The sequence below is a fragment of the Notolepis coatsorum genome, assembly GCF_963971535.1.
Source record: "Notolepis coatsorum genome assembly, chromosome: 6".
NCBI lineage: Eukaryota > Metazoa > Chordata > Actinopteri > Aulopiformes > Paralepididae > Notolepis > Notolepis coatsorum.
The window spans coordinates 11,018,763-11,045,999 of NC_140170.1; the positions used below are offsets into that span (position 1 = coordinate 11,018,763).

Here is a 27,237-nt window from a genome sequence, read left to right on the forward strand (position 1 = left end):
CAACACTGGTTGCCAAACTCATGCCTACTGCTAAATACAAAAAAAACTGTGTGCATGATGTTCAGCAAACGACCAGTCAGAATCACAAGATCTAATGTGTTTCTGGGGGGGGGGGAGGAACTGGAATTGGTTTCCCATTTCAAGTACCTCTGCATCATCTTGGACTTGAACCTATCCTTTAAGAAACATGTCAAAAAAGTGAAACGCACAATTAATTTTAATTTAGTTAATTTTAGACAAATCCGGCCTTGATGCTGCAAAAACGTATCTTCATTGCATGATATTCTCACATTGAATACTGCTTCACAAACTGGTTATTTGCTGGTGTCACTGTCATGAAACACATCGAACAGCTTTATCATAGAGCCATCAAGGTATTTGCCAGGAAACCATTGGCATACCACCATTGATTGCAATATTTTGAAACAATATAGCTTTTTGAGCTTTGAAAATGTCAAAGTCTTAAAAAGCTCGTTTCATCTACAAATGCCTACATGGACTAGCTCCCCCTCCTGTACAGGAATTCATCTACAAAAAAATAAACACTGGACTCTGCACCAGGTCAGACACCAGAGGTGACTGCATGGTCCAGCGTAGACTGACCACGTTTGGCCAAAACATCCTGTCCATAAAAGGCAGTCAAACATGGAACAGTCTCCGCATTTCCATAAGGGAAAGTCCCACCCTTGCTTCTTTTAGAGGGCAACTAAAAAAAATTGCTGAAGTCCAACCAGTCATGTGAACACATGCTGTTATGTATTTGTACATTTCTTTACTGTTTTTATGTGTCCTGTTTTTATGTATTTGTACATTTCTTACCGTTTCTATGAGTCCTGTTTTTATGTTTGGGGACAACGGATGGAAATTAGCCTCGTGCTAAATCCGGCAATTTTTACACTCCACAGTGTTCATTAATTTTGCATTGTCCCGTCCAAATAAACGAATAAAATAAATAAATAAAAAATAAATAAATAAGAATATGCAAATGGCCTTGTAGAAGTGGAGCAATATTCCATTTACCTAGGTATATATTTTAGGCAGATTTTCAGAAAATATTCCACGGTTGGAACAGGTTAATATAAATAGCAAACATTCTTATTCTCCATGGCAGAAGCAATAAGAGTTACTCACAACGGTGTACTCACGGCAAGGTTCAGTGATCGACTGACGATCTGAATAGTACCCAGGAAGAACATGTAAAATGAACTTAACTATACACACCAGGTACCAATTAGTGCAATCAGGGCAGATAGATAGGTAATTACCATCGGGTAACCTCAAAAAGGGCAAATACTGCCCCCTATAGTCTCCCGGATGGTATTGCATCCATTGGATTGGAGTCAATGAAAATGCATGAGAAAAAAAAATCCGGATTCCACATTTTACTTCTGAGCCATGTAACCTGAGACTATTGCATTCATTGAGGCAACCGAAAGCAGCGTGGATTATCTGTTTCGAGGTCTAACGTTGGATCCATAAACGCAATCGATATTTGGAATGGCGATCAGGAATTGGAATAATCTTTTTGCAGAACATCTGATCTGAGGTAAGGAATCTATTTTACCAGTATTGGGTTAATCAGTTTTGTTTCATAGCGTTCACAATGTGTCCCCTATGTGTGTATGTGTGTATGACGTTAGCGCTGACCAGGTCATGGATAATGGATTTTTCAGCCCGCTTCTCTAAGTAAGCATAAGTACACATATACTATCGATAATCTAGCGTTTATTTGAAAACGATTCATAAATAGGCCGAAAAATTACAACGTGTTTTGTGTATTCCACTAAATAGCTATTATCGCGGATTTTTCTGGAATTACTAGAAATCTTCAAAACTATACTCTTATTCAAAACGGTATAAAATGGAAATGTACTGATGAAAAAACAATCCGTTTCGTACATGTTGACTGCAAGCAAGTCATTGATAAGCGACAGGCGTATTAGACACATAGCCATAATTTAAGATATAGTTTATGCGTTCACAAATATCCCACGTCCTCTCATTGACTAAAGCGCTGGCATACAAGCGATAAATAGCGCACCCCCTGTCGGCACACAATGTGTTAAGGGCTCGAAATTGCCTGGTTTTTGGTCATATGCTCCCGAAATGCTCCCGCTGTTTGACTGTTTCTATGTGCAGTGAAAACTACTCCAATGCTTTATTTAGAACCTAGTCATTAATTTAATTCGGTGTAACCTAAAGTTAACCGCGGAGCTAACGCTAGCTAACACACAGAGACAGAGCTCAGGTAGAAAAAGGGTGGGGGCGAGCGGGGACCGAGGAGGGGAGCAGTCTGTGTGTGTGTGCGCACGCTGGTCTTCTGAAAGACCAGAGACAGAGAAGTCAGAGGAATAACGACCTGTTGAATGCAACTACGGTTCAATAGATTAAATTGTGCCTTCCTTACTACCAGGGGCGTAGCTGGGGGGGGTGTAGATTAGGATGATTCTAAGGGCCCAGCACTGGGTGGGGGGCCCAGAGAACACTATTATTATCTTTTTATTAATATGGTTTTATTATTATCCTAAAGTAAGTTAATGTAGATGACTTAAAAGTATAATTGCCTGTATTAAAAGAAAAACGTCACAAAAGAAACAAACAGGTGCTTTTTTAAGTTTCCATAGATTGTGACACCCCTGCATTTCTCTAACAATGGTTTGATCTACTGCCTCACGAGTCCCTCCCACCATGAGCATGAAGCTGAGTGAGTGTCGGCTGAGTGAGTGTGTCACGGTGTGTTTAAAGACGGTATGTCATTGGTGGTGGTGGCAGGCAGACCTTTCATGTAAGTTACAATGCTCAATACAAAAAAACACATTTATAATCATCATCTCCTCTTAATTTTCGCTGCTTTGAATTACAGGTCACAGTCTTTATGTTAGCTATAGCTCAGCTGTTAGCTAACGGTGTTGTCAAGATCCAGACCCCCCCTCTCCCCCTCTCTCTCTCTCCTCTGATTACAGATGTGCAAACAGCTGCCACTCCTCCATCAACTCACAACTATAATTTTCCTTCAAGCATTGACTTTCATATTTTCCATCATATACCACTTTCTGATTTCATTTCATTGGAAAGAAAAGAATGATAATAAAATAAGAATAAAGTACTTATATCTGCGTTTCAAGATGCCAGCCTTCAAGTATCTTAAGGTACAACTACCTGAAAATAAAATAAAAGAGAAGAATGCATTATAGAATGATAGAAGATAAATTATGATAGAAGCCCATCTCCTACTGTAACTAACCTGCACACTGTATATATATATATATGTGTGTGTGTGTGTGTGTGTGTAGCCAGCCAACCAGGTAGAACATGGCAGAAAAAAGAAAAAATCATGTATTCAAACCAGTTCAGTGTATTCCTAAGTGTATTGCTCTCCTGTGTAGAATGATGTGGTGACTGCAGACTCAGGGAGGAGGCAGAGGAAGTGAGAAAGAGACCCAAGAGTTACAGGTAATGGGATATCAGACAGCTTAAAGTGTAGGATAACATCCCTAGTAAAAAAAAAATGCTATAGGAATCTCTATACGTTTTTGGAACCCTATAGCAATCCTTTAGGATCCCATATGATTAATTGAATAAGTCAAAGAATGTTGAGATTTTTTGTTTGTTCATTCCTATATTGGGTTTAATTTTCAATTAAATAGACAGAAGATAAAGTTGATAGTCATGTTGATTTCTTGCAGTCCATTACAGTTCATTAACTTCAACAGGGTTTTCAAGGTTGGGTATCATTGTGTCATTTAGGGGGTGAACGCAAGGTCATGACCCCACCAGTATCCAAGAATCCTGAATTGTCCCCACCAATAGCTCAACACTTGTCACTTGCGCCTCCTTGAATTACTTGCGCGTGTAACAGGTAGGGCTTTAGCACTCTGCTGAGAAAGGCAGCAACCCGGCCCCTACAGCAAAAAAGCTAGTGCTCCGCCCGCGACAGTTCAAAATCAAAATCTGCTTCGTAAAAGGTACACAGTTTACTCAGTTTGAGTAAAATGTACTCAGTTTGAGTCAAATTTACAGAGCACATAAAAATGTAAGTGTCTGTCAACCTAATAGTGTGCTTGAGACTTTGTGTGGGAGATGGGATTACAGAGAGACAGGACAAGTAACAGCTTTTGTATGTGGAGTATCAGAAAACATTGTCACAAGAATAGGGGAAAATATGCCTAGCCTAGTGCGACTCAAGGTTCTTTGGTAGACTATTGCATTGGTTCATTCATTGAAGATGAACGCAATGCGACATCCTTTACTAGGCTCACCCACCAACAGTTCAGGTGCTGAACTGCTGATCCAAATGTATAGGTAAAAAACATATTATGCGTTTATCAATAAATACATGGCCAAGTTTTTGAAATTTTTCGGACTTTTCAGAGTTTTTGAAATTGTTCGGGACTAAGGGGGTGTGGCCTAGGGGGCGTGGTCTAATGATCGGGAGAGTGGTCAACATCGACCAATGAAAGAGGATATCCCTACCGAGTACAATGGCACAATCCGCAAGTCTCTACGACAAACGTAATGTCGTTTGTCGCTAACGCGCGCTCGCTTCCCTTAGGGGCCCATAAGTCAATTATGTCAGGGGGCCCAGAATCTACAGCTACGCCCCTGCTTACTACATAGGGAGATCATGATGCTTAAAGCACGAAAGTGTGCATCAAGTTCAAATAATTTTACATTTTTTATATTTAAAAAATAAGAATTTCCACGATTACCACTAAGAGCCTAACCTCAAGATATCTATAAAAGATTACAAATATTTCCGAATTTTAACCACTTATATTCCCGTTTGTTGGATAATAACTGCCTTTTTATGAAAAAAAAGACACAAAACGGCATATTTTTTATATTTATATAAGTTTTCGACATCATAGTCCAGCATGGGAAACCAGCGCAAAGTCCTTGTGAATAAGCTAATGTCCTGGTTTAGAAAAATAATTGACTCATTTAGGCAAGAATAGCCGAAACGCTAACGTTAGTAAGCACTAGTTATTGCATATATTCACAGCGGGGATACAGTGCTCGTTCGCCCGCCATAATCTTAGATACGAGGCGCCCAGCCCCTCCCAAGCAGAGAGAGCCCTTCTTGTCTCACCAGTGAGCAGCCGGGAGCAGATGGGGGCGCGACCAATCAAAGTGATCCAGCTGGTGACACAAGTGGGCTCGCTCTGAGGGAAGTATATACATAAAAATATTCATTTCTACATTTTATACATAATATCCCAGCATTTCAACCAGCTGCATATTATACTCACATTATGTGCTGATTAGAGAAAAGAATTTACGCATATTGGTCAGGAAATGGCGAAACGCTAACATTTATGAAAATACCTGAATTGAAAAAAGACAAATCGATTTCTTTATAATTACTTTTATTTAGTGCATGTGTTGCACACAGGGAGGCTGTGAACCTTGCATATAGCCTGCTTGCATTTGTGACATTGCCTCTCCAAGCGGCTCCTTTTGCGCACGCAGAGATAGCACTGCTTCTTATCCGGCGTTGTCGCGGCTAAGGAGGCGGTGGAGTCCCTTGCCTCCTTGACCATTGCAGCAGCGCTTAGCCCGCGGGGTAATCTTTCTCGGAGGGCGACCTGTGGCATGACTAGTTTTGTTCCGAGCTCGTCCAGGAACAGCCTCCGTCTGTACTTCTTATTGCTGTTCCAGCCAGGTTCAATGGCCAGCCACAGCACCAATGCGTTATAGAGGGACACGTCCAGCATGTTTGCGAACATCTTCATCGGCCAGCGCCGCGTCCCCCTCCGGCAACTGTAGGTCCCCACAAGCTGAAATAAAAAATAACAGAAACCAAATAAAATTAGATAAAAGCAAATAAGTGTTAACTCACACACACAGGGTATCTGCAGGTTTAGCCCAGTCAGATTTAAGACTTTTTAATGCCACTCAGAATAAAATTTAATACCAATTTCACAATAACAAAATGGCAAAAATCATGCAACGACACCAATTAGTTTAGGTTTAGGGACACATTGGTCCAAAGATGTTTATTAAAACATAACTTGGAAACTTAAAAATCTTGAACTTAAAGGATTGGATGAATTTCAACAAAGGGGTGCCAAACATAAATAGCAAATATAGCTATACAAAATATACCAGGGGCCAAGCAGCAAGTACAACAGCCACATTTCTGTCAGAACACATACTACCATAGGACTTATACCTGTAAGATCACATGACTATCACCATAGGACTGATACCTGTCAGAACACATGACTATTACCATAGGCCTGATACCTGTCAGAACACATGACTATTACCATAGGCCTGATACCGGTCAGAACACATAACTATTACCACCCTCCCCAGGGTATCAAAAAAGTCAACCAACAAACAAGATTCTTGTGCCGGATCTCCTCTCTGGTAAACAAGAATACCCTGAAGACTCTGGCAGGGGCACTCATTCAAGGGTACTACGACTATGCTTGCACCTTCCTGACGGGCAGACCCCAGGTGGTAAGAGCCGGCAACTGCACCTCCTCATCCATCACGCTCAACATAGGGGCCCCCCAGGGCTGTGTTCTGAGCCCCCTCCTCTACTCCCTGTACACACATGACTGCGTAGCACAGCGGAACAACAACACCATCATCAAATTTGCTGATGACACAGTAGTGGTGGGCCTGATCTCTGCCAACGACGAAAGGGCCTACCTGGAAGAGGTAGAGAACCTGTCACAGTGGTGTCAGGAGAACTGCCTCTCCCTGAACGTCAGCAAAACAAAAGAGATGATTGTGGACTTCAGGAGGTCGGGGGTCAAGGACTACAGCCCCCTCAGCATCGACGGGGCACCAGTTGAGAGAGTGAACAGTTTCAAGTACCTCGGAGCCCACATATCCGAGGACTTGACATGGACCACACACATTGACAGTGTTGTGAAGAAGGCACGACAACGCCTCTACTTCCTCAGGCGCCTAAGGAAGTTCCAAGTCAGTCAGAAGATCCTTAGGAACTTCTACTCATGTACAATAGAGAGCATCCTGACCGGCAACATCACCTCCTGGTTTGGGAATAGCACTGCACAAGACCGTAGCAGACTACAAAGAGTGACACGTTCAGCCGAACGCACAATTAGAGGGGGGCTTCCCACCCTCCAGAACATTTACAACAAGCGGTGCAAGGGGAAGGCTAAGAGAATTATTAAGGACTCGAGCCACCCGAACAACTGCCTCTTTGAACTGCTGCCGTCAGGCAAGCGATACCGGAGTCTTATGGCGAGCACAGAAAGACTCAGAAGGAGCTTCTATCCCCAGGCCATCAGGCTGCTAAACGAACAATAATCGCTAAACGAACAATAATCACTATGCAACAACCATCAAATGCACACAGCACACACACCCACACGCACACACACACTCACTCAAACAAACAACACACTGCAGCACCCACTCTCCACACTTTAGATCACACAAACACACTTACACTTTATATTTATTGATAAAGGATTTGCACTACAACTCGTACACCTACTGTGAATTGTACCTAAACTGCACCTCGTCCATTTATGCCTTGCACTATATAGTATTGTATATTAGTACACTGCACAGTATTGTATATTGTATGGTAACTACGTCTACGAACATTGTACATATGTCTAAACTGAACACTGTGACCTCTTTTTTTTTTTTTTCTTCTAATTTTTACTATGTTTTTATTTCATACTTATCTTGTCATGCACAGTCTCTGGAGCGCAACAGTAAGAAGCATTTTGTACAAAAGTATTCTGTACTTCTGTATGACAACTATTAAAGAAACTTGAAAACTTGAAACTTGAAACCTCATGGTACCAAAGCACCTCAAAGGCACTAAAAACAAGATTACAAACATCACAAAACAAACTGGTCAGACTACTGCTTAACCTCACTCCTAAAACCCACTTTACCCCTGCCCACATTCAAAACCGCTCTTAAAGAGCACCTACGGGAGGCTGCAATTAGAAACTGGGCACCGTAAATGTCCAAACCACCCCCCCCCCTCCTAATGTACAGTCTCCTCCCCGTCATATGTATATATTTTCTGTTAGGATCTCTGGGTAACAGTACAGTATATTTGCATATCGTATGTCACAAATATAACAGTACTATATACCTGTATGCCATGTATGTCCCTATGCCATAAATGTCATGATGTCATGTATGTTGTGTATGTCATAAATGTCACTATGAATTGAAAATGGAGGACCCTGATGTAAACGAGACAAACGTCTTTCTCAGGTCTGCATCCCCTTAACAATTGTGTGTATTGAGCCGTACTGTATTGTACCCATTCTGCAGTCTGTTAAACAAAGTTTTCATTCATTCATCCAGTTGTTGTGCATTATTATTATTATATTATTATATTATTGTTTTGTTTTTGTGGTTTGGTTGAATGAATGAATGAAAACTTTGTTTAACAGATTGCAGAATGGGTACAATACAGTACGGCTCAATACACACAATTGTTAAGGGAATGCAGACCAGAGAAAGACGTTTGTCTTTAAGACTTTTTAACACTTTGGATGCCACGGACGACATAACACGTGTTAGCAGTCCGCCCCCTGAATGCCCACCACGGCAATTAGCGTGATTTTTTTTTTAACTTACATTTTTATTAACACTTATAGACAAACAGCACTTACAAAAAAAAAGAAACTAACAACACAATGAAAACAAAAAAAGCAGTGCACATATATGGTCACATGGGTATCACGGTTAGTTGTCTGGTTCCACTACAGTTGTTTTCCAGGTACTTAATACAAAGGCTGATTGTGTACCTCCCTTAAACAGGTATAAAAATATAATTCCTACTCAAAGATGTTAAATACTGACTAAGGCATGCATGTGTGATATGGGTCCAGAGACCCTCCTTGAGCTTCTTTCTTCCCTTATCCTTCGTCCTTTTTTTTCTGTTTATTAACTTTCACTTTGCCTTTTGATTCACCCATACACAAACCACATCATCCCAGAATATTAATATGACACTGTTAAACAGACATAAATAATAAAGTATAAAAACATAAAACAATTGTAATACCCCAAAAAAATTGAAAATACTAACTAAAGCATAGGTGTGTGACATGGGTTCAGAGACCCTCCTTGAACTTCTTTCCTCCTTTACCCTTCGCCCTCTTGTGTTGCATTTGGTTCTTCCTCTGTGATGTCGTTTTCGTTCCCTTTATAATCCTCCCACTTTCCCCATCTTTCCTCAAATTTCTCTTCCTGTAACCTCAGCATGTGTGTTATCCTCTCCATATCCTGTATTTCTTCCACTATTCCTACCCATTGTGCTATTGTCGGTGGGTCTTCCTTGTACCACAGTCTCGTTATTGCTTTTCTGGCCGCTATCAACATTATCTTTATTAAATATTTGTCCCCCCCTTGTATTCCCTCGTGTCAGGTCTCCTAAGTAAAGCACCAGTCCTGTTTGTGGTAATCCGTATCCTAATATTCTGATCATTGCCTCCCCTATCTCCTCCCAATACCCCTTCAGCTTCTGACATCCCCAGAATATGTGCGTGTGATTTGCCCCCTCCTTCCCACACATCCTCCAGCATGCTCTTTGTGTTGGTGCATATTTTCCCTTCAGCTCTGGGGTTATAAAGAATCTGATTATGTTTTTCCATCCAAATTCTTTCCATATCCTCGATCCTGTTGTTGAATGTTGCACCTCGCATATGTTCCCCCATTCCTTCCCCGTTATTCCCATCTCTAGTTCTCTCTCCCATTTCTCCCTTATATAATCGGTCGTGTGTCCCTTGCTGGTCATTATAGCCCGGTACAGTGCTGATATTACCCTTCCTTTCCCTCCTTCGTATGCCCTTACTATCATCCTAATTATTCCATTCTGTTCTTCTTCCTTGTCCCCTCTTATTTCTTTATTATAGTAATCTCTAATCTGTAGATATCTGAAGTGGTCCTTGTTTTCTAGTCCAAATTTCTCCTTTAATTTTTGTAGTGTTTGCATTTCCCCCTTCTCTATCATTTTGCATATCGCTGTTGCTCTCCCACCTTCTGAATCCATGGTCTAACCTCCCTGGTTTGAATCTCTTGTCATGTGCTACCCATCACAGGACCCCTGACTGCTTCTCCAATTTGTGTGTTTTTACTACTCTGTTCCATATGGTCAAGGTGCATTTGGTGATTGGATCTAATAGTCCCTCTTTTTCTTTAAATAGTTCCCTATCTCCCACCAGAGCTTGTACCTTGTATCCCTCCCCTTCTTTTTCAATGTCTTTCCATCTTGCCTCATATCTGTCGTTACACCAGCACGTCACTGCTCTCAGTTGTGCTGCATAGTAATAATCTTGTAGGCTGGGTACTGCCATCCCTCCCTCTTCCTTTGGTAGTTGTAGTGTTTTATATCTGACCCGTGGTCTTCTCCCCGCCCATATGAACCTCGATATCAGTCTTTCCCACTCCCTGAATTGATTCTGTGGTATTTGTATCGGTAGTGACTGGAATAGGTACAGTAACCTTGATAGTATGTTCATTTTAATGACCTCTATTCTTGAATTGAAGTCCAAGGGCATTACTGTCCATCTCTCTAAGTCTCTCTTGATGTTCTGATTTATCTGTGTATAGTTCGCCTCAAACAGTTTCTCCACCCCTCTCGTGATGTTCACCCCTAAGTATTTAATCTTGTCCATGTCCCATCTTATCCCGTACTGTTCTCTAATTTCCGTCGTTGGGGTATAGTTCCATGCTAAGGTCTGTGTCTTTGTCACGTTTAGTTTGTATCCTGAGTAGTGGCCATATTCCTTCAGTAGATCCATCAGTGCCGGGAAGCTCTTGCTTGGTTGCCTCATGTATACTATCACGTAGTCTGCAAATAGGCCTAGTTTATATTCTGTTCCCTTTATCCTTGCTCCCTTAATGTCTTCGGTCTGTCTGATCAGTTGTGCCAGTGGTTCTATGAAAACGGCGAAGAGCGTCGGTGAGAGACAACATCCCTGTCTGGTAGCCCTCTCTAATCTGATTCTATCCGTCAAGCTGCCATTCACCTTAACCCTCGCTGTCGGTTCTTGATATAGCGCCTTGATCATCTTCATCGCCCTCCCGTTCAGTCCGAACCTCATCAATGTTTTATATAAAAATGTCCAGCTCACAATGGAGTCGAATGCTTTTTCTGCATCTAGGCTAATCAGTACCGCGCTACCCCCTTGTTTTTGTATCTCCTCTACTATGTGTAATGTCTTTCTCACGTTGTCCTGTGTCTGTCTCCCTTTAATAAATCCAGTTTGATCTTCATCTATAATGTCTGGCATAAACGTCTCAAATCTCTTTGATATTATCGATGTATACATCTTGTAATCCACGTTAAGTATGGACACAGGTCTGAAACTACTACATAATTCCCTATCCTTCCCTTCCTTCGGTATCGTGGTGATTATGGCTTCCTTCCACGAGGGGGGGGCATTTTTCCCTCTTCCATCGTGTGTCTGAACGCCGCCCCTATCATGGGTGCTAATTCAGTTCTAAATGGCTTGTAGAATTCCGATGGGAATCCGTCGCTCCCCGGAGACTTGTTGTTTTTAGCTCTACTAATTGCCTCTTCCAGTTCTTGTTCCGTAATTATTTTATTTAATTCTTCATTCTGTTCTTTCCCTATCGATGGTAACTCTAGCTTCTCCAGATATGTTTCTATTTCCTCTTCTCCCGCTGCTTTTGGCTGTGTGTATAATTTCTCATAGTATTCTCTAAATGTCCTCTCTATTTCAGCTGGGTCCCTCAATATTTCATTAGTCTTTGTATCCCTTATTGTGTGTATCGTGTTCAACTTCTGTTGCGTCCTAATTCTCCTAGCCAACAGTCTGGTCGCTTTTGGTCCCCCTTCATAGTACGTTTGTTTCATGAACCTCGCTTTCTTTTCTATTTCCGTCAATAATTCCCTATTTATCCTGGCCTTTACTTCTTTGATTTCTCCGAGCGTTTCCTGTTCTTTTGATATCTGGTGTCTCCCCTCTAGCTTCTTCAGCTTCCCTATCAGATTGTGACATGTCTCCGTTCTGGCCTTCTTCAGCATTGCTGTCTTCTCCATCAATTTCCCCCTTATCACCACCTTCAGTGTGTCCCATAGAATGTTCGGATCTACCGCCCCGTTGTCATTTTCTTCCTTATATCTGGCTATCTCCTCCTTGATCTGACTCACCACCCCCTTGTTATTTAATATTCCTACATTTAGTCTCCAGATCGTGTTCCTCTGTCTCCCTTCTAGATCTACTGTCAGATATATGGCACTGTGATCCGATATGTCCGCCACTCCTATACTGCTCTCCCGTGCCCTGTAACTGTCCCCCGTCGTCATCAAAAAGTAGTCTATTCTCGCATATGTCACGTGTGGGTGTGAGTAATGTGTGTATTCCCCGTCCATGGCGTGCATCCCCCTCCAAACATCTGTAATTCCCATTTCCGTCATCTGAATATTCATATATCTACTGATGGGTGCTCGTCCTTTTCTAGTACTCGTGGTGTCTAGGTCGTGATTCAGTACTACGTTAAAATCTCCCGCGCATATCAATATCCCTTCTAGTTCCATCACTATCATATCAAAAATGGTCTCATATAAATCCCTCTCACTCTCTGGGGGTGCATAAACATTCACTAACGTAACCATTTGGCCCTCCATTTTCCCCTTCACCAGAACAAACCTTCCCTCCTTGTCTCTTACTTCCTTGATCAATTCAAATTTGACTGTTTTTGATTAACGTGATTACTCCTCGGGTTCCGTTTAAAGGAACTATAGTATGCATTTTCATATCCAAATCTCTTCAGTTTCTCATGATCCTGTGCTACCAAATGTGTCTCCTGCAGAAAAATCACTTCCATCTCACTTTTTTTACATTTCAACATCACTTTGCTCTTCTTTATCGCATTATTCATTCCATTAACGTTTAACGACATCATTTTTATACCTTTAACCATTGTCATCTTTCTTCTTCTTTCGTCTGTCAATCCCCCCCATGTCACATTCATTCCCCCCTCCGGTTGGAGCCTCCACTCTCTTCACCGAATACATATAATGATTAACATAAATAAAAAACATAAACTTTACATAAAGTGCTCCCAAGGCGTTCGGGGGGTCCCTGTGTCCCCCCCTGTCCCCTGCTGGTGGGTGAGGGGTAATTGCTCTCCTAGCGAGAGGCCAGCTCCTGACGGCTTGGGGGTTTGAAACCCTTACCCCCAATCGCTCGTCATATTTGTCCAGCTTTCTTACTGTTTTTTTTTTGCTGTCGAGCTCCTGGTCAAAAGCGCTCTGTCCTTCCTTCTGACCAAAGACCCTCTTTTCCTAGGTCCCTCTCAATGTGTCTCATATGTTTCAATGTCCCTCCTTCCTCCCAAACCCGTGTGCGGTGTCTCCTGTGTACCCCTTTTTACTTTCTTTTCCTCCCCTCTATTTTCTATGTGGTGTCCATTTATCCCCTTAATCCCTTCCAACTGTGTTACTCGCAGCGTGTGTCTATGCATTTGTTTCAGTATGTTCTGTGTCTCGTCTATCATACCTAGTTATATTTCCATTTATTTCCTCCATCAGCTTGTGTATTATGTGTCCATGTATACGTTATGTTCATTTCTATATCCTGCCTCTACCTGGGAATGTGTGTTTATGCATATGTTATTTCAGTTTCTATATTTTGTCTCTATTTGGATAGTTTTTTCAATCTCTTGTGCGTGTACTCATCCGTTCGCCTCCTCCCGCCTCCTCTCCCCTCCTTCTCCGTCTCTGGCCTCCTCGTCCGTCTCCGCCCTCGTTCTGTCACGTTTCACCTCGGCCTTCTCCTCTCTCCTCCCTCCTCTCCCTGGTTTCGGTCTCCTACTCTGGTCCATCTGCGTGCCCCCTCCAATCTCTGCTGCAGGCTCCGCGTCTGGTCCTCCTGTCTCCTTCCTTCTCCGTCCTCCGCCATCTGCATCCCCCGTCGCCTCATCTCCTGCGCCGCCTCCCGTGCCGTCGCGTACGTCACCGTCCCTTCCTCCCAGTGAATCCTTAGCGAGGTCATGGGTGATTGGAATCTCATTCAGTTTTCTTTCAGAGTTCTCTTCAGTCCCGCGTAGGACCTGCGTGTTATTGCTACCGCTGTCGAGTAATCGTGATCAAACGATAGTCTTTTCCCTTCGATTTCAATCTTCTTGGTCCACGCAGTTCTGAGTATCAATTCCTTAATCTCAAATCTCAGAAAGTTAATAATCACCGCTCTCGGAGGTCTGTCCGGTTTCGGTCTCGGAGCCAACGCCCTGTGGGCCCTCTGAATCTAAATTTTTTCCAGTCCCATCTCCTTCAATTGCTCCTTGATAAGCTTTTCTACATAATGGGTCACCGATTCCCCTTCGACTCCCTTCTTTCAATCCCCATATTCTGATGTTATTTCTCCGTGACCTCCCCTCCATGTCCGACATCTTTGTCTCCATCTGTTCTTGTTTCTGAATCGCACATGTTAATACCTCGTGTATCTCTGTGTTCCATTCCTCCGCTTGCGCCGTTCTAGTCTGTAACTCGGTCACGTTTCTGTCCTGTTCCGCCATCTTCTCCTCCACCCTTTTGATTTCTGTATTCATTTCACCTCTGAAGTCCTCCTGTTCCTTCCTCAATTCCTCCCGTAGCTTCCCAATATCATTCCTTATCGTGTCCGTGTTCAGTTTTATCGCCGCTGTTATGTTCTCCAGTATCCCGGCCTGCATGACCACGGCCCATCCTGGCATTCCTGAGTCTGCCTCAGCGGGACCTCCCCCTTCTTCCGCCTGTCTCTTTTCGGCTTCGCTTCGGGGACTCTGTTTCTTCAAATTCTCCTCTTCTCGTGTGTTCTCCATTTCTCTTTCCTTCACAATCGTTGTCTCTTCCTTACTTCTCGTGTGCATTTTCATTTTTAATCACTTTTCGGGTCCTTTTTTATCCGTTTTTTCGCTCATTTGACCAGGAGCTCTCTCGCACGTGTGTTACCCGTCTGCTCTCATACCGGAAGCTCGTGATTTTTTTTTTATTAGCGATCTGAATTCATATTTCATCAACGAGTCTACCGTTGGGAAACCAGCCCCACCAGGAGCTCAGATGTGAAAAAAGCGCCCCCTATCGTCTCCCAGATGGTAATGCACCCTTTTGGAATGGACTCAATGAAAATGGATGAGAAAAAAAAACTCCGGAATCCACATTTTACTTCTCACGCATGTAACCGGAGATGATCCCAGTCATTGTGGAGCCTCAGGAATGCGTGGAATATGTGTTTACAGTACGTTGCATTGGATCAATAAAAGGATCGATTTTTGGAATGGCGATCAGGAATTGGAATAATCTTTTTGGATACCATCTGATCTCAGGTAAGGAATCTATTTGACCAGTCTTAGGATAATCAGACCCGTTTTCACAGAGATATGAGCTTTTCTCCTATGTGTGATATGGCTGTTGGCTGTGCGAGCGATCAGGAACTAAGAGAATCGATTTTCAGCTCGCGGCACCAGCGTGCATACGTACACATATACTATCGGTAATCTAGAGTTTATTTGAAAACGATTCATAAATAGGCCGAAAAATGACAACGTTCTAGAATATTCCAGTACAGGGCGTTTATCACGGAATCTTTTTTTCCCCTTGAAAACGAGGGCTTTTCAAAATGCTATAAAACGGAGATGAACCGATAAAAAAAAAATCCGCTTCGACAATGTTGACTGGAAAATGAGTCATTGATAAGCGACTGGCAGATTAGACACACAATTTAAAACATAGATTAGGCGATATTAACGCTAACATTGAAGTGGATGGTGGGCATTCAAGCACTAAATGTGCGCCCCCTGCTGGGCACTGAAAGTGTTAAGGATCCACGGACACCCTGCACAGATTTAGACGGCACCCGTCGTACATGGAGAAATTACGCAAGTCTAAAAAAATTTAATATCTCCTCCCTAATTTTCACATCATATATCGATAAATAAACGGAATAATTACACCAGGCATGCACTATAAAATAAGAATACATACCTTATCCAGGTTATCCACCGCCCCCTTGCAGTAGTTATAATCAAGTATGATCTGGGGCTTCCTATGGGCCTCCACGGACACCTGTTTAGAAAGGACTTTTATTCGTTTTTATTAGGGCTGTCAGTTTATCGCGTTATGAAAATTAACTCAACATTAATTACAAAAGAAAAAATATATATATATATATAATATATGTAGAATGTAGAATACACATTTACAGACTTTTTTTAATATGGTCCATTTGCATGTTCTTGGTATCCGATTCTAGGGACATCTATGGATCTCAAGGAATGTATTCCCAGTGTCAGAAGTACTGTGGGCTAGATCCACAAAGAATGGATTGCACGGTGCAAGTTGCACCCTTACTTACAATTCATTATGAATTGAAAATGGGGGACCCTGATGTAAACAAGACAAGACTTTCTCTGGTCTGCATCCCCTTAACAATTGTGTGTATTGAGCCGTACTGTATTGTACCCATTCTGCAATCTGTTAATAACATTTTCATTCAATCAATCAATCTGCACGGTGATTGATTGAATGACATTTTTATTTTGAGTAAATTGTAATGAACCAAATGAGAATATCAATAAAAAATTTTTTATCTTTGACTGAATAACACCATGCTCAAATTGACCAGACCTGAAAAATCTAAGCAAATTAATAGATGGAAGATGATTAAACAGAAGGTTTTGTATGGTACTGAATTCTGCCATCCGGACAGATGCAATTTGAAATATGATTATAGAATATAGAATATCAGGCATAAAATGGTTATGCGATTAAAATGCGATTAATTACAAATCCTGTAATTAATTAGAGAATTTTTTTTAATTGCCTGACAGGACTAGTTTTTTATTGTCTTATCATGTTGTTCTGCTGTGTTCTTTTTTTTATATATCTATTTATATTTTATTCTTCTGTGGCACTCTGAGATTCTCAGGAATGTAGGGTGCGTTACAAATTAAATGTATTATTACCTCCTCCTCCCGGTGCTTGGTGCTCAGCATCAAGACATTTTTCCCCCGCTTCGGGACATAGCTCACGACCGTTGCCGTGGCCGTGAACCCGAAGCGGGAGTCGAGCACAGGCCTGCCACAGATGCTGAGCACCTTCGGAGGCAGCTCCAGCTTGTTGCGCCTGACGGTGCCCACCAAAGCCATTTTTCGCTTCCGCAGAAGCTCCATGGCCAGCTCATACGAGGTAAAAAAATCGTCGGTGGTGACAGTGTGGCCTGCCCCCAGGCCAGCCGTGAGGTCCGTCACCACCCGCTTCCCCAGATGCTTCTCCGGTGCAGCACCTGGGCGCGCTCTGCCCAGGTAGGGCTGCATGGCCCAGGCGTATGACGTCTGAACATCACATAGGGCCCAGACCTGGGGAAGGTGCAGAAAGACATTTCATCAGCGACTCAGTGCATTTGTGTGTGTGTGTGTGTGTGTGTGTGTTCCTGTGTGTTCCTGTGTGTCGCCCATCTCGCGTGTGTGTGCATGACACTGCATGACAAATAAAGACTTCTAGTCTAACCAATTATTATTATTATTATTATTACCTTCATCCCATACTTGGCCAGCTTGCTGGGCATGAACTGCCTGAAGGAACAGCGCCCCTTGAAGGCGACGAGCTGTTCGTCGACACAGACGTCGGTGCCCGGGTAGTAGGCCAGGGGAAGCCGCGCCACCCACTTATCCCACACATTGCGGATAGGTGCCAGCTATATAGTCAAACAAGATAAACCAAATAAAAATTAGATGAGGCCAATACAATTTGTCTCACATCATATATCATTAGGGATGCACCAAAATTTCGGTGGCCGAAAGTCGGCCGAAAATGGCCTTTCGGCCGAAAGAGTTTTTTCACCGAAAATATATCACCGAAAGTCAAAGAACATAAACAACCTGTAAGCTAACGCGTGTTGTTGTGATGACTTAATCAAAACGCGGCTTCAGTCATTACATGCGCAACGTGAGCTCTTCAGTCCTGCGTTCTGGCAGCCTGTGATAATTTTTATGTAGATTGGTAGCGAGCTGCAGCGCAGTTCTCCTCTCCGGTCTGAGACCAATAGGGTCCAGCTGCAACGCCGGAGAATCCTCTCACTGGGCAATCCTGTGGCAGCCACGAACCTTCTTTCTATAGAAGCAGCTCGGATGTTCAATCAATCAATCAATCCAATAACACACGCTCGTCGCTCACTTAAAACAGCGCACCTCCCAGCTGCTATATAGAAAGTAGTAGGTTCGTGGCTGCCACAGGCTTGCCCCTTGAGAGGATTCTCCGGCGCTGCAGCTGGACCCTACTCGCGGAGACACGCTGTGCTGTGGGGTGTTGCAGCCTGTGATAACTCCTCTTGGGACTCGGGAGTCGCGCTGTTTCTATGTAAACTCTGCGCGCAGCCCTTCCAATAAATGAGTCTTTAACATGCTTTATATCCTCGCCATTACTATATGCCCGTCGCGGTTAAAAACCTTAACTAACGTTAGCGTTAAGCTAGCTAACAACGCTTCAGTTCCTCTTTCAATCGTCTTTCTTAAGCTACGTCATCCCCCGCTAAGAGTCACGGGAGATGTAGTATATACAAGTCCTTCCATGTAGGCTAGAACGCAGTGAATTATGACAGTAGTTCAAGTTTCTTTATTAGTTGTCAACTTGTCATACAAAAATACAGAGTACTTTTATATAAAATGCTTACTGTAGCCACTACAGTAACATCATTAAGTCTGCTATAAGCTATTCTCCCTCTTGTGTGTGCAGATCTTTATGCAGTTTTAAAGCACCTTGGCTTTGTTCTGAATGCACTTGGTTGTAGTTATCCTACGGAGAAAAGAAAATGCACTTGACTTATATTAATATTATTTAAGTTAAGTTTTGCCATAATCATGTCTTTTGTCATAATCAGGTAGCTGAACAAAAAAAAATACATTATATATATATATTTCTATTAATCATTTTCGGCCTTTCGGCATTCGGTTTTCGGCCAACTGTTTCCTATTTTCGGTATCGGTTTCGGCCAAGAATTTCCCATTCGGTGCATCCCTACATAAATAAATAAATGCACAGATTAGCAACACGAGGCATGAAATAATAAATACCTTATCCTCATCCCTGGTCGTCCAGTCATCAAAGCGGAGGGTGCGGGATAAAAGGACAAACCTTTTATGAGACATGGTGGCCCGGAATAGCGGCCGGCCGGTTTTCTCGCCCCACAGACTCCGGGTGGCTTCGCCCCGGGAGCGGAACATACCAGCAAGGACTAACAGCCCAATGTAGGCCTTGACCTCCACCAAGTTGGTGTCCCTCCACTGGGCATCCACCCGGTGCCCTTCAATATTCAAGAGATTTATTTATTTATTATCACATAATACAGATGACATGATTACTTACAATAAAAGTAATTACAAATTACTAAGATAAAATAACTAACCGTGGAGGTTGGTCATTGTGACAATTATTTTGATGATTTCTTCAGTGATGAAGAATGTCACCGTGTCCTCCAGCTCCGAAATGCGAGCGGTGGCGTACCTAAAATGAAAAATAAAATAAAAATAGAATTGTCCTATTATCCTACACTGTATAGCACTCAACACTTTCGTACAGCTAAATGACCAAATGTATACCTCGTAATCCCGGACCGAGGTACGGCTTTCGGCAGGTAGCGATGGGTCAGGTCACTGACCGGAGACCACTCTATGCCGCTGCGGGAACGCCAGCCCGGAGCGGCGGCATCACCGCTGTCCTTGTCCTCCTCCTCCGCCTCGACCTCCACCTCGTCCGGGACCCAGTCGGTGTCGTCCTCCTCCCCTCCGCCCGACTCAGAGCTAGATGCGGGGCCTTCCTCCTCGTTCATCAGATCGAATAGGGCTCGGGGAGTCGACAACCTGCGGCTCCGACGCCGCATGCGGCTCCGAGGCTGCATGCGGCTCCGAGGCCACATGCGGCTCTTTAGCCTATCAGCTGCGGCTCCCTGGACGGCGGTCATGTCCTCATCCTCCTCCTCCGCCTCGACCTCCACCTCCACCTCGTCCGGGACCCAGTCGGCGTCGCCCGACTCAGAGCTAGATGCGGGGCCTTCCTCCTCGTTCATCAGATCGAATAGGGCTCGGGCAGGGGTCAGCAACCTGCGGCTCCGAGGCCGCTTGCGGCTCTTTAGCCTATCAGATGCGGCTCCCTGGCCCAAAAAAAAGACATTTAAATTTTTTTTTTTATTTTTTTTTCTTTTTGTAGAGATCGATGTCATACTGAAATGAAAAAAATATTTCATCAACTAATATATTTAGTCAACAAAAGGCCTACCTGTATGCCTGATATGTGGTGCGAAATTTGCGAACAACGAAAAATGAACTTTTTATTTTATAGATTTTCCACAAATAAGGGAAGGACTCTAATAGAGCTGCATAGTTCGGGTTTTATTTCAAAGTAGGTCTACAGATGCCAGTGTTTTTTCTCCTTTTCTGTGTTTTATTTCAAAGTAAGTCTACACATGGTAGTCTTTTTTCAAAGTGGACTACTTTTTATTTTATAAATGTTCCACAAAAAAGGGAAGGACTCAAATATACCTGAATAGTTCAGGGTTTTATTTCAAAGTCGGTCTACAGACACCAGTGTTTTGTCTCCTCTTCTGTGTTTTATTTAAAAATAGGTCTACACAGCCAGTATTTCTTCTCCTCTTCATAAGAGTTTGAGGTTTTCCTTTGTTATAACAGGTAAAAACAGCAATAAAAAGTCAAAATGTCTCTCCCATTAATGCAACAAACTGTGTGCAAACTGTATAAAGTATAATAAATCGCAAATTACTTTGGGTATGCAATTGTCAGGCGTTTTATGCTAAATGTGGGGTATGCTTGGGGATATATAAAACGTTATATATCCCTATTGCTGACCCCTGGGCTAGGGCCTGGACGCGTCTAGTTTTTTACCAAACGGTTCATGTGTTTTGCGAATCTGATTGGCCACTGACGTTTCCAATCGTGTGACGGCAAGTTCTTTCGACGGTTAAGCTTAGGCGCTCTTTCGAAGTTGGTTAAGGTTAGAGTTTCTGTTTGTCTTAGATAGAGCATGGCGATAGAACGCCAGCCCTGATTCCAAACTCTAACCTTAACCAACTTCGAAAGAGTCGCCTAAGCTTAACCAGTGATAAACTAGGCGTTAGGTCGTTTGCAGGCTGTTCGACGCGGAAATGGGCAAAGACACAGCTCGTCACGCGATTGGGCACATATGTCACATGACCAGAAACGTCAGTGGCCAATCAGATTCGCAAAACACATGAACCGTTTGGCGACCCTCCCCCGCAGAGATATCTGTAAATCAAGGCTGTACCAATCTGAGTGCTCCGCCTACATACTGACACTTGAATATCCCTGTTGTAAGGGGGAACATAGAGAAATTGCGCCATCTTCTGTACAAAAGCAGGTGATTGCTTTCTACAAAGTCTCTGTCCTTCAAAAAATCAGTTTTATATATATTTGAAATTAATAATTAGATGTATAATTACAGATTCAAGGAACAGCGTTTAACATGGGAGTCAATGGCACGAAAATTGCCACTAGGGTCCTCTTCAAAGCTAATATGTATAACTTTTTATTGAGAGAGATTCAAATGATAATCTTTTGACATATTGAAAATATATGTAAAATAACGACATGGACCCAATTTCATGACATAATCATCAACACAGCCACTGTTGTGCACACAAACACAAAAAGGCAAAAAGCACAAAAAAGGCACGAGGCCTGCACAAGGGTTAAATTAGTTTAAGAATAAAAAAAATAAAATAGTTTAAGAGAATCTGAAATACATCGTTTTATTTAAGTGTATAGTTAAAAAAGAATTACCGTTTTTGTATTTTTCTGACATGGGGCTCAACAATAAATGACAATCAGAAATGTCATGTTGCATGTTATTCTAACCAGCTTAGTTCTGTTGCATTTCCAATTTATTTATTTGAATTATAAATGTATCAGGGATCGATAAGGGAATCGATAATGGAATCGTATCAATAAAATCTTATCAATTCTATCCCTAATCCGAGGGGGAAAAAACTTTACATCGGAGGGGGTTGGGGGGGGGATTTGGACATTTACCAGGACCAGTTTCTAATTGCAGCCACCCGTAGGTGCTCTTTAAGAGCGGTTTTGAAGGAGGGTAGGGATTTACATTCCTTTTTACGGCTGTGGGTAGGACGTTCCACATTATTCCACATTATTATTATTGGACCAAAGCAGAGTAGACAGACACACAGACAGTGGAGCTGTTGGACATGCAAAGACGCTGCTTGTAGTGGATATAGCGGAGAATTCCGATTTGTTGCGTGTTGGCGCTGTCTCGCACATAATACATATGAAAAGTATAATTTGCTCCCGAGTCCAGAGACAGTTGTGGTTCGGTCCAGATCTGGACCAGAGTCCGGACTTTGAGAATGCCTGTGTTAGACCTACAGTATAATACTGCCAGCTGCTATAACAAAACCAAATCAGTATCGGCAGTGTATCGGCCGATATGGCTCATAGACGATCGGTGACAAAAAACGTGATCGGGGTATCCCTAATAACGACGGTTGGTATATTAGCTCAATCATAAGAAGGATCACTTTAGCCAACTTAGCGCCTCTTCCAGTCAAATCACACTGAACATTACATTTGCAGGTAAACAATAAACTGCAGCCACTTACTTTCTGTCATTGACTCAACAATCTGGATCTCAGACTGGATCCCACATGAAAGAAATAACTATATTAACGGTCAGTTTTCAAACTAGCGTATGTCTCAAACTGAACTTAAACTCTTGTTCTGAGCTCACAACACTAGCGAGGTACATACAACAAGATATCTTAAAGGGATAGTCCGCTAAATAATTTCCCAGCCTTTTGTACACAGGTAGCCAATTGACGGAAAGTCTGTTGCGACTAGGGGTGTAAAGGTACGTGTATCCGTACCGAACCGTTCAGTACGACTGAATACAACGGTATGCTAACCACTAACAACCGCCCACCGGGGGCTTTTTTTCACAATCTAATATAATTATTTAAAAAAAAAATTATTAACAAATCAATTATTAATTTCAATATAGAATATTCGTTGACAGCCCTACAAGTACAATTAGTTACTGCACACTACATCACCCCTGAGTGGAACATGGAAAGCCAAACTTTCCCCCACTGTAGACCCGTACCGAACCGTGACTTCAAAACCGAGGTACGTACCGAACCATGGTTGTGTACCGTTACACCCCTAGTTGCGACTCCGCAGGACGGAGCGCTTTAATCCCTGTGTAAGCTAACCCTGGGAACGCTCAGAGGCATAGTGAAGGGGGGGGGGGGGGGGGGGGGGGCTGAGAGTCTCTGGGGCCTTTCTCACTCAGGTTTTGGGATCGAATCACCGCCCCGGAGCACGGGGGGGGGAGTGTTCTCACTCACCCCTTTTGGGAGCGAAACGGCGCCGATTCGTTTTACCCCCCGCTGAACGGGGCCAGTTGGATTAGGTGGTCTCGGAATCGGCCGTGGGAGCGGGGGGCGTGACACACACAACGTCGTTACTGTCATGCTTGTTTGAATTTTGGGCAGATAACACCACACAGCAACAACTGGAGAATACCCACAAAAACGATATTTATGGGCAATTTGAGAGTTCAGACCTCAACCAAAAACAAGTGGATGAAAACATGAAGCCACGTTACAAGCGCACAGCACTTCCCTGGCTCGCATTAGGCCTGGCAATTTTTGTTTGCCATGCTATTTTCTATACATTAGTTTCTTGTTTGAATGCATTTATTTCTATTAGACCAGTGGTGCCCAACCAGTCGGCCGTGGTCGACCAGTAGATCAATGACATGTAATATAATTGCCACGAGCGACGGGATAATGTTAGCTGCTGGACAGGCTAAGCTAACTAGCGTTAGCCGTTAGCTTAGCGTTAGCCATTGCTGTATACTATACTTTCTTGTTCGAATGCATTTATTTCTATTAGACCAGTGGTGCCCAACCAGTCGGCCGTGGTCGACCAGTAGATCAATGACATTCAATATAATCGATGCAGCAATGTTACTAGTAAAAGGCTAAGATAACTAGCGTTAGCCGTTAGCTTAGCGTTAACGTTAACCCTGCAAAACGCTCAAAAGCGGACTCTACAACAGAGTTCCATTCGTGAGAAAAGAGGCAGAACACACAGTGAATGTATCCGTTTTGTTTATTGCACGTTCTTTGCTGAAAAGAAAAAGTGCTACAGGCTATACTAGACTAGGCTAAGCTAACTAGCGTTAGCCGTTAGCTTAGCGTTAGCCCTGGGAAACGCTCAAAAGCGAACTCTACAACACCATCCATTCGTGATAAAATGGGGTGGGTTATATTGACAAGGCTTGACAACAGAGGTTCAAATATAACTTCATATTTATTGCTTATTTATTCATTTTATATCAGCATCCAGTCTCCAGCGCCATGTTAACACTTCCTGTGTTTACATTTTCGAACGTGACATCATCGCCTACGGCAAGCGTAAACGCTCAAAAGGCAAACCGTAAACAGAACCCGGAACGAAACAAGACTGCAGTGTGTACGCAAACTAGAGGGGGGAGAGGGGGGGAGTTCGCATCAGATCTCGGAACGGGCTAGAACGAAACGGAATGGAACCGAATACCTGAGTGAGAAAGGCCCCTCTGTCTCTCTCAGTCTATCTGTATGTGTGTCTCGCTCCCTCTCCCTCTCTCTACATCTCTCTCTCCTGAACCTATTTCATTCAAAAGGAAGATATTGATGGACAGTAACTAATATAGTATATAGCTAAGCTCAGCAGCTGTAACAGAATCATTTTATTAATTACGTTTCAATAGCATTTAAATTATAATGAATTAAAGAATTGTATAAAGAATTTTCCATGTTCTGTCATCTAATAATATATTCCATTACCTTTCCTATCTGTATCGAAGTCAAAATGTTGGTATCGTGACAACACTACAACATACAAATTGCAGCTTGACAACCGATATACTTTGCGTCTAGTAGGCATGGGCCAATGTGTGATTTTGGTGGTATGTGCTATTGGACAGATGTTTGTCCCTTAGTATGCACACGCACACAGTATAATATGCATGTAATAAATAGTTTGTTAATAAACTCTGTTACTTGAAAGATTTTCACTGTGCTCCTAAATTTCTTTGTGTGCTCCTAAAGTGCTCCTTGGGAAAAAGGTTAGCGTAGAGCCCTGCGGTCACATAACATTCTAACATAACTAGGGATGTTCGCTATTGGATTTTTACCGATATACCGATATTGTCCAACTCTTAATTTCCGATACCGCTATCAACCGATACCGGTATATGTGGGTCCCCCCCCCCCCACCAAAAACACAACATTATGCATACGTTTCCCAATAAATAAAATTATAATTTGTTCTTACTTGCTTGCCTCTGTAAATAAATGTTAAATAAATGTAAATAGATGCCGATAATTTCCGATATTACATTTTAATGCCAATATCGGTAGGCCGATAATATCAGACATCCCTAAACATAACATATATGACTTTTCCCTTTAAACAATTGCCTTGAAAGGACTATTTTTTACCCATAGAACAAGTATATATTTTTATAAGAAAACAGTAAATTATTCTCCCCCATTTTGGATTTACAACAAAGAAACTCGGCGTGAACTGGTCACGTGACGCCTGTATAGACCACAGCACTTATGCGTTACATTGAGCTCAGGGAGAGAGAGCGGGGGAGAAAATGAATGAATGTGGATGATAGACTTGACATTAAGGCTAAGGTTACACGAGGGGAAAACAACAATGTCGCATTTTCACTCGTGAAAATGTCAGTCAGGTTAGACGACGTGCTGTCTCCTGAGCTCTCTCGTTGTCAGAAGAAGCCTAGGCGTAGTCAGACGGCAACAATCTCATTACTGAATTCAACACTGAGCAGGCGCAGGCAGGTACTCGTCGCAAACAGAGCCATAGCTGTCAACATTGGGATTTTAAAATAAGGGATATTTTCTATACAACTGATTTGACAAAAAAAATGTCAAATCAGTTGTGCAATGGTCACTTTTGGTGAGTTGTTTCTATACAATTAACTTATGACATTTAGGTATGACACAGGACTACAAAAGCATTTAGTATAGAAATGTGTCAACAGACTAAAGCAGGGAACCACAATATTTTGCATACAAATTATGCTGAGCAGAATGTAATATCATAACTGTCTATTATTTTTCTTGCAATTGAGCCAATTTTCCTTAGGTACGGTTTTGAGGTGTGTGTTCAACAGAATGTAGTATCAAAAACACGTTAACAAAAAGTATGGGTTACTGCTTTTTTATTCTATTTTATTATTTTCTCCACTGTACTATAATTATGTCACCTGTACCATGTCTTATACTACCTGTACACCCCCTCCCCCATGCTGCTATGATGCCTGCAATTCCCCAAGGGGATAAATAAAGGAATATCTTATCTTATTCATCATAGCTTAAAATGACTAGAGCAGCTACAGTAGCTAAGTTAATAATATGCTCAAGTCACCAACAGTGTTTATGAGCTTTTGAAAGGCAAAGTGCATATTTTTCACAAAATGAAGCAATGAGACCCTAGACGATTGCATGTTAGTGTGAAAAACATGATAAGAGTGTCCCTGTCCTTTACAGTTAGCTAGCTAGGATAACTGAAAATAACGTGAGACCTAGCTAGATAGCTAATGTTAGCTGGAGAGTTTTAACTATCTCACCCATTAATTAAGGCTATACCATTACTAAACAGTAGCTTTTATGCTCTACTTACCACTGTATTTCTTTCTTTTATCCTCCTCATCTTTTTTTTTGCTCTAGATGGATAAATCCTCTTCATTTTGCTTGTTTATTATACATAGGTATTGCTGGCTCAAAGTTCCATTTACACGTGAAGATTTTCTTTCGTTTTCTTTCTAAACACAAGTGCCATGGGGCCCCTAAGGGGGTTTCCTACAGTTGTTTCATTGCATATCATCCATTTGAATTGTGGTCGCTTTTGTTGAGTACAGTCATTGTGTCAGCCCTCTGGGGGGTCCCTACTGGCGGGGGCTCCAGGCTGCTGCCTGTCGTCTTCACAGCAGGTAATGTAGCCTTTTTAGTAAGAAGGGCAAAATACGGGAAATCTACGGGAAAATATTGAGACGGGAGGACGGCGGGAAAGAAGGGTCAAATATGGGAGAATCCCGGGAAAACGGGAGGGTTGACAGGTATGCACAGAGCACGCGTGTGAGCAACTCGAGTCGCGAGTGTGTGTAAAAGCACAGCAGAGCCCCGCTCCTCGTGCAGACAGAGAGAGAGAGAG

General features: G+C 42.6%; 1 protein-coding gene across 1 annotated transcript in view; it reads right to left on the reverse strand.

Annotated features, from left to right (window-relative positions):
• Window positions 1-5,366: 5,366 nt before the first annotated feature.
• Window positions 5,367-27,237, reverse strand: part of LOC311229375 (uncharacterized protein) — a gene marked incomplete at its 3' end in the record, with an annotated part of 48,599 nt that continues 26,728 nt past the window's right edge. The window contains exons 6-12 of the mRNA XM_084315462.1: window positions 19,561-20,111; window positions 19,368-19,465; window positions 19,036-19,265; window positions 17,499-17,660; window positions 16,930-17,322; window positions 15,950-16,030; window positions 5,367-5,777 (exon numbers count right to left, since the gene is read on the reverse strand). Of these exons, the coding sequence (XP_084171588.1) occupies window positions 5,367-5,777; window positions 15,950-16,030; window positions 16,930-17,322; window positions 17,499-17,660; window positions 19,036-19,265; window positions 19,368-19,465; window positions 19,561-20,111 (1,926 nt within the window). The remainder of the gene's footprint in view (window positions 5,778-15,949; window positions 16,031-16,929; window positions 17,323-17,498; window positions 17,661-19,035; window positions 19,266-19,367; window positions 19,466-19,560; window positions 20,112-27,237) is intronic.